Here is a 9135-nt window from a genome sequence, read left to right on the forward strand (position 1 = left end):
TTAATACAAAATTTACACTTAACGAATAATTAATAACTAGAGAGGGTCTTATTACTAGACACTGAAAATTAAAGGCGTCAAAAGATTGAAAAATTACATTTTTTAAAAAAATGTATAGATATTATATATTAAATTATAAATTTTTTTTCAGGTAACTCCACACAAGTCAAGTACCAACATCTCGCCGATCACTCAATTATTGTCACACTGAAACTCACGAACTTTTTTTGTAAAAAAGAATAGTTAACAAGATGATCCCGCGAAGCTGGACATAAAGGTTGGTGATTTAAGCATAAGTTAAATAGGTCTATACATTTCCAAGAAAGCTCCCCCTTCGTTAGGGATACATTAAACCAAAGATTTAGCCAAGAATGGCTTTTAGGAGCCAAGAGTCGTCGGTTAGCCCACCGGCTTTTACATTTATCTACATAGCTAAAAACTAGGCCTACACAACTAAAGTAATAACCCCCGAAGATACATGCATATACATTCCGTCTAAGGGAGGAGATGGGGTAGATTCAGGAATCCCGATTAGTTAGAGTCAGCAAACAGCAAACCAACCGCATGCAAAAGAGTTGGAGCGTTCACTCGAATGTCATTTGCAAACCATTTTGAGTCTCTTAGCAGCCTGCACGAACCCTGAGATGACTTGCAGCTCATCCAATTGCTGCACAAATGAAAGACATGTGATAAAAGGGAGAAAAAATCAGCAGCTTATGAACTCCTTTACCACCTGGGGTACCTAGTTTTATTAAGTGTTTTAACAGATATAAAATAGCTAATCGCAGAGCGTCGATTGCATGGATGTCTGGACACCAGGAGTGACAATTTGTTTGACTACAGTGAAAGAAAATGAGTTGCAAGTCATTAACAGGACTAGTGTAATGTTACCTGCGACATGAAATGCTTCTGAACAACATCGATTAGTTGCTCTTTAGAAGGATTGGGATTAGAATCCACCTAATGGACACATTAGGTTGGCATCATAATATAAATAATTAGATGTCAAATTTACGCATTAATATATAATTCAGATCATATCCTTATGTTATTATAAGAAACTACTCACAAGGTTAAAGTGCCGAAAATATCTCCATAATGCAGCCACCTCAAGTTTGCTGAGGTCGACCTTCTGTGCGAAAAGGTTTGATAAGTGGAAATAAAATTAATGTAAAAATATGGACACCCCTTTTACTTCTTTTAAGAGAAAATTTATATGTCTCTTACCGTGGAGCCCCTTGTAGTAGAAACAGAATCTTTCGACTGTGAGTCACAAGAGAGTGACCGTCTTATGGATTTGTGAGACAACCCAAATGACCGATGCATACGATGCCTTGATCTATGCGATTTTTGGGTATCATCGGATGCTAAGAAAATGGTGTCGTGACACAATCATCAAATTATATGGTGGGCCAAAAGAATAAAGGATTGAACATCAGATTGATAAAAAGTAAGCAAAAAGCAGGTAAAATAATGGCGGGGGAGAAAAATAAATGAAAAGAATCCAATGCTACACCCTCAGCAACCTTTCAAAAATTGTATAATTGTTGAATTGAAACAAAGCATTAAATAAGATGTACAATTTTACCCTAAGGCAAAAAAATCCCCATTCAAGTTTCAATTGAATCATAATGTCATGCATATGATCATAAAAAGAATGCCACCTAATTTCAGTAATTCACCTAAAATCTTTGAATGCTACCCAGATTCAAAATTAAGTATTCAAGCCAGAAAAAAAAAATTGCATCTGATTTAGCAGCAGAAAATTAAAATCAAGTAAATCTTTTAAGGTAAACACAACACTCATTAATACCTGAACCATTCCAATGCACATGTTCAAATTCAAAGTCGTCGTCTTCCTCGTTCCCGGTTGGAGCTTCGAGGACACTTAAGGCATTCCTTTGTAGCTTCACCTCAATCCCATTTGTAAGAACCTGCGATTTTATAATGACATCAAAATCTTTCATCCGTAACCAAAAAGAACTATTTCAAGTAATACTTTCCCAGTACGATAAAAGTAGATTAAGATCTTAATATACGAGGAAAATAATGTAATATGCAAACCAGAGGAGGCACAGACACACGCACAATCGACTGTCTCCCGTATTGAAACTATTATTATGCATAACAAATTATAATTTTCAACAATCGTGCAGAAATATGATATACTGACATTGAAGACATAGGAAAAAAAACAGGGAATGATTGAATGGCAAACTCTGCACAATTTCAGATGCCGGTAGCTACTGCTATTAATTTATCCAACTACTGTATTCTTCATGTTGTGGAAATAAAACTCCACGATTAATCATTGAAATGATCAAATCCAAGAAATGATTGTAAAACATCACTAGAATTGTAGAGAAACAAAATAACGACATCAATAGGATCAAAACCAAAGGAGATGATATTATTAGAGATAGATCTGCTAATAAAGAGACCCATGCAGCAAAATCCCAGATGCTAATACAAAAAAGTAAGTGGAAAATGGGATTAAAATTGAAACCAAAACTTCAAACTTTTCAGTAATACACTGCAAGCAACACATCCTTTTCAAATTCAACAAAATAAAAACGAATATTTTTGGCCATAAATAATCATGAAATCCCCCGAAACACAAACATAAGCATCCCACATTACTCCACCGAACTAAAATTGGGCATTCAAAAAGTCGATGAGGAAAACAAAAACCTCAAAATCAAACATAAAATCCAAAACAAACTCCCAAAAAAAACAAAAAAGAACCAAACTTTCCACCATCAATTACCAGCCAATGCCATCCACCAAGACCAACAGCTTTCTTCACCACTCCATGAAGCCCAACAAGTACGGATTTGGTACGGTTATTCCCAGTCACTACAACCTTCGTGTGGCGCGGCAGTACAGAAAGCTCCTCCTCACTACTATCACCACAGCTCTGCAACTGCGACGAATGCGATGAAAATCCCCCATTACTCTCCATCACCGCGGCAGTTTACAGCATTTTCAATACTGTCCCAACTCCTTATGTAACGAAACTCACACTAACAGAAAGATGTTGCATTACTGAATCCAAAAATAGAGTCTTTGGGCGAAAGGGTGCTGGAAAATGGGGGGGAATTTTGGGTTTTCTCAGAGAGAGAAACACAGAACTCAAAGAGAGAGAGGGGATGAGAGTGACGCTGCTATGTGTGTTTTTTCTCCCTATAATTTTAGCTTTAATTATTGTGGGTGGAGGCTGTGAATCCCGAAGGCCCAAAGTTGACGAATCAATGAGGGCCACGTGGTGTGGAAGAGTCGTCAATCATGCATTAGGGGGGCTTGCGTTTCGGCGTGATGCAAACACCACTTGCAGGAGGATGGGTTGACCGTTTGACCTGCTGGAGAAGGGTGTCCGAGGAATGCTAAATTACTGTTCTACCCTTGCTTTCTCTAACGTCGATATTTTTTAGAATCCTGACTCAATGACAATGTTTGAATTAACTGAACGATTACCGAACATCAATCGAAATAAAAATATATATTCATCAAGATTTATAATATAAAATAAACTCTAATATATTAAAATAATAATTTTAACAAATTTAAAATCGAAATAATTATGTATATAATCAAAAATAAAATGAAAAAAGTTAACAAATCTAATGATTCTTGACCGATTTTAACCAATTTGATCGATAAAACGGTTTTTCAAATTTGGTTAAGACCTATGACCGTTTCACTGTCGAACCGATCCGATCAGACATGAAAACAATTTGTGGCATAAAGTTGGTCTTTTCAATTCTTCAGTTCATTTCGGTTGATATTATAAAGATAATTGTTTGTTGCGGTTGGAAATCGTATTATATAAAATTAAAATAATATTAACTAAATCACAATTTAGATAAAATAGGAATTCAATTAATTAAACAATATAAATAAATAATTGAATAGCAAAGAAAACTTACCTTACCAAATCAAAATTTTTGATTCAGTCCCTATGTGGATAAAAACGGGATTCAGTCTCTGGCCTACAAATTTTATTTGTTCTAGCTCCTCCTCAGCGAGAAATTACTTAAATACCCTTATTTATTATATGACAAATATGTGATTTTTTTTTCTCCATTATAAAATTAATTTGTATGCATTTAATAATACGGTAGAAACATGTTTTCTGGGATGACAATGGGTCGGGACAGGAGACGAGTTTGCCATTACTATCTACATCCCCGAATTACATCCCTACCCCTATACCCGTCCCAATCCCCGTTTTTTCGGGTTCGGGGAATCCACAAACCAAAAACTTCGAGGATCAGTTTCCCATCCCCGTCCTCATCTCCGTTTCAAAAATATTAATATGGCAAGACAATGACGAATTCGGAGATTTTTTTAAACCAAAAATTATTATTATCTATTATTATTAGAGACAATATTACTATTAATATTAATATCAATATCAATATTAATAATAATAAGATTATTAATATTTTAAAAATAATATGATTATTATATTATTAATATTAATAATACTATTATTTTATTATTGATATTATTTTCGGGACGGGTTCGGGGATTTCGAGGATGGGAATAGTAATCTCATACCCGCCTCGAATTACATCGGAGATTTAAAAAAATCCCAGAACCCGAACCCAAACCCGAAAAAATCGAGATCCCCATTCCCGTTTCGGGTTTTCTCCGCGGGACCCCAAACCCATAGGGAAAGTTGCCATCCCTACTTTTTTTCCTCCAAATAATGAAAATTTTCTCAGTTAATTTTCCCACTCTTATGCAAGCTAAAAAAATTTGGTGTGATACTACTATTTTTGGGTTTAAAATAATAAAAAAATTTAATCTAAAAATATTTTTAAAAACTCATTTAATTTTGAATATATTGAAATAGTGCAAATGTCAAATCATCCTTATATTATTTATTTATTTTATTTTTTATATTAAGATTTTAATCATTTAAATGAATTCGTTCAACATATTCATTGCTAAAAAATTATAAATTTTGGTGATATGGTCTAAATAAGTGATTAACGTCAAAAGCACTAAAACTCAATATACCTAGCAAATTCAGTAGCAATTAAGTTCAGCAGACCACTCGCATACTCATCTGAAGATTGCCTAAATCTACTGAACTAAATAGACAATCCTTCACTGATTGATCTCACTCTATTGAATTATGTCGACTGTTATTTATGAGATCGAACTTATTTCCTTAGTATGAAGAATAAATTCAGCGAATCAAACATTCAGAGAACGTTCAGTGTGTCATTTAAGGAGGATATATTCTGGTCGCTTGACAGTTTGTGTCATACGAATTAAGTGTCAATTACTAATTTTGGAACACAATGAATGATACATGACATCTTGTATGATTTCAGTTATGGTCTTCGTACCACAACTCATTCAGCAAACTCTCAAGACACTTGTGCAATCTATCATGTACTATTGATTTAGAGTTTCGCAGAAAATATTCAAAACAAACAGCCAAAGGTTATCAGATTCAGAGCATTATGTGTTTATTTGTAATCACTGCTAAATTTTTATTGATTTACCAGTTGAGCAAGATATCGTAAACTGTCAAAAAAAGTCTTTTGCTCGACGATTTGTGTGTGTGTGTGTGTGTGTATATTTTGATATTGATACTAAGAGCTTCAGTATACATTGCTTAATTCCTACTGAAGTAGATATTTACATAAGCTGTAAATATCACATTCTTTCAGTGAACACCTTCTGAAAAAAGAATAAAAGAAGACGTATAGAAAGATTCGACCTTCGAACTTTCAGAAACAACTCTTGTAAATTTCATTCTCTTCTTTATCGATTTTCATTTGTTCACAAAGTTTCCGTGGATGTTTTTCGCATATATTATAACCAATATTTCCCAAAACATGCATAATTTTATATAACTAGTATCGTATATTAGATTTCGACTATATCGACTATCCGCACTATTATTCAATTTCATTGACTTACATATGAAAATTTATCAACATCCATCAATGTTGAATTAGCCAATTATCATGTCAAGGTAATCTTATACTTGATATAATACCCAATTTCTATTGCATAATACTCAATTATAATGTAATGTTATTTTATTAAGGTTTAGTCGTACTCAATTTCTGACGATGCAATATTACTGGCCAAATATCTAATTAAGTGCACAATTACAGTCCGATATCATATAATTTTGACGTACTCGTATCAAATGCATAGGAATACAGTGGTTTGTATTTAGTGGAAAATCTTTAGTGGATATCAGATGATCTATTGTTCTAGATCATTGATGTCCATATGAAAGTTGATCATTCGTATTAAAGTTATTTAAATTGAGATTCTATAATGTTTCGTGATTTGATTGATATGAGAATGACTTTATAGAATGGATGCTGATTTGCTCCAATTTCATTGATTTTTGTCTTAAAAATATTGATCTTCTGACGTTAGTAAAAATTGAATTAGCCAACTACTATGTCGAAACAATTATATACTTGACATATAGTTACAGTGTCCAAGAATCCGGTTACGTAAACTGTATGTATGAAAATTTATTAAATTTATAAAATATTTTAATGAAATGATTTTGGATGCAAGAATGATATATTTTGATGGACTAAATGATTATTGTGTAATTTTGCTTGATTTCATAATTTAAAGATTTTCAAACGAATATCGATGGTTAGCCGAAGACGGAGGATCAGAGACGATTAAGATGTTAAAGATTTAAATGCTAAATTTTATTTTTAGTTAAGAAAATATTTATTTTAAATAATTTAAGAATTTTAATATTTTTAGGTTCAAATTTAAATTAAATAGTGGGAGATTTTATAAAAGATATTTTTTTTTTGAAATAAGTGTTTTTAAATCTTTTAATTTGAGGCATAATAATTTTATAAATCTTAATGTACCTAATTTATTAATTAAAAACTATTATTGATTAAGCTCATTAATTAAGTAATTAAGAATAATTTTTTTCATAATTAAACCCTAAACCTAAACACACTCAAACTTAAGTAAATTGTTTCGCCAAGGGAGTTTCTAATTTTTTTCTCCTTCGTTCTTCGATTTTCTTCCTCATTTTTCTTCCAGCAACGATTACCCGACTCTCTTGCATCCCAAATTAGGTTTTTGGTGTGTTTTTTGTCGAGAAAAAAGAATAGAAATCATCCTCCATTCGTCACTGAGAAAAAAAATAGAAATCGTCTTCTGTTTGTCACTGACGTTCCACCGCTTCGATATTTGTATTTCGAGCGTTTTAAATACAAATGCATGTTCTAAACTTTTCTTTTTGCATCATTCAAAGCATATTATGCATGTTTATGATATTTTGAGTGCAAAACATGATGATCAAATATTATTAATATTTTGAATAATTTATTTTAAAGTTTCGAAGTTTTTAACGAACATTTGAGTCGCATTCAGGGGCGGATCTAGGATTTAGACACTGGGGGGGCCGCTTAGTTTATTTTGCGACGGTTTTCTCAAAAACCGTCGCTATATGGCGACGGTTATAAGAAACCGTCACGGATTTTGCGACGGTTTTAATAAACCGTCGCGGATTTGGCGACGGTTTTTGTCACAACCGTCTCTAAGCCAAAAATAAAAAAAGAGGGACCAGGTTTCGAAATCGGGCGGATCAAACATTATAATTGGCTTTAGCCACTGAGATACATGGACGTATCATTCATTTTGGAGGGGCCATGTATATATATATATATATGTTTATATATTTAGTTTAAAAAAAATTAATATACACTAAAATTTTTTTAAAATTTTTTGGGGGGGCCGTGGCCCCCGTTCGCCCTACACTAAATCCGCCCCTGGTCGCATTATGATTTTTAGGTACTCGCTGCCATTAAGGGGAAGGGAGATGGTGTTTAGAAGTCCTAAAGGGAGTCCCATGTAGATTAGGAAAAGACTGGAATCATGAGAAGGAAAAGCGTCAGCCTTGATTAGGGTGTATTGCATGTGTTGGGTTTGGTTTTGGGGAAAGAAAGGGAGGAAGACGACCCTTGGTGGGCTGTACGCGGGATCTAATGCTTGAGCGGTCTAGTAGGGTCCTAAGAGGGTGTCTAAGGGGTTGGAGTTGATCTATCTAGGGGCTGGTCGAAGGTGGCTCGAGGTAATTAAAGTTCGGCCGCGGCGCAAATCATGGGAAAAACGTGCAGTTTGGATAGGGCTGATGGAAGAGGCTAGCCATGGGTTCACAGGGCTGGATCGTGGCTCACTGGGGTAGTCTAAGGTCGAGAAAGTCATGTCTCGAGCTTGGTAAAATGTAGTTAAGTTTTGAGTTAAATCGGGATACAAAACGGAATTACAGTTTAACGATTAAGTTGAATCAATCGAAAGGTACAAGTTTACATTTAAGAAAATCAGTAGAATTAATAAATAAGGTTATATGATGATTTGGGATATGCTCGAGTCAAGAAAAATAGGAAAAAGTAAAAAACGGGACGTTCGAGGTACAGGGGTAAAATGGTCATTTTATGTCCCCGGGTAGTTCGAATGTCCTGGAAATGTCCTGAGGGGTCATAATACATGTTAAATGATTTTTATAATGATTATGGTGAATTTATGATATTGTTACGATAAATGATGCAGTTGAGCGGTTTTCCCGGAAATGTTTATTTTATGTTTTTTGGAGGATATGACATTTTATAAATAAAAAGAAAGGAAAAATATTATGAAGGATATGAATTGACTGTGACACGGATAATTTGTGGATGATCCGTCTTAAAAAAGAGGCGGTGAACTTACTTTTTGGTCACGACCCAGTGACGAGAGTTGCAGTTGCTGACGCCCCCTGCCCCCAAGTACTTGGTGTATAGATTGATAAATCGAATAGAGGATAAATGATAGTCACTTTCAAGTTTTTTATGCCAGTTTATTTTATTAAAAGTATTCTTTTAAAGATGCATATGCCTGTATATTTATTACTTGTAATGTATGGTTTGGATGTGCTCAGTCATTAGACTCACTAGGTTTGAATGGTCGTAGATGATGATCCTGTTGAGAAAGGCTCAGACGCTTGAGTGAATCGGGCATGACTATACGCTCCCGAAGACCTTACGTTTTCCGCAATATATGATAACCAAAATTTAGATTAAGATTTTGAAGATTATCTTAAAGAGAAATTTATGCTTCGTTTTTAAAAGTTTAGACGTTGGA

At 34.0% G+C, this 9135-nt stretch overlaps 1 protein-coding gene across 2 annotated transcripts; it reads right to left on the minus strand.

Annotated features, from left to right (window-relative positions):
* Positions 1-266: 266 nt before the first annotated feature.
* On the minus strand, positions 267-3180 carry LOC140827281 (uncharacterized). Of its 2 annotated transcripts, none has more exons than XM_073189928.1 (6): positions 2768-3180; positions 1814-1934; positions 1228-1367; positions 1070-1129; positions 892-960; positions 267-667 (listed from the first exon to the last, which is right to left on the minus strand). In XM_073189928.1, exons 1-6 carry the CDS (start codon positions 2960-2962, stop codon positions 596-598), a joined length of 657 nt encoding a protein of 218 aa, XP_073046029.1. In that variant the 5' UTR covers positions 2963-3180; the 3' UTR covers positions 267-595. The 2 variants fall into 2 exon arrangements, with proteins under 2 accessions (XP_073046029.1, XP_073046028.1); XM_073189927.1 differs by having other exon boundaries at positions 1070-1132; positions 2768-3179.
* Between the last annotated feature and the right edge of the window lie 5955 nt (positions 3181-9135).

This window comes from Primulina eburnea, chromosome 3, assembly GCF_022965805.1.
Source record: "Primulina eburnea isolate SZY01 chromosome 3, ASM2296580v1, whole genome shotgun sequence".
Taxonomy (NCBI): Eukaryota; Viridiplantae; Streptophyta; class Magnoliopsida; order Lamiales; family Gesneriaceae; genus Primulina; species Primulina eburnea.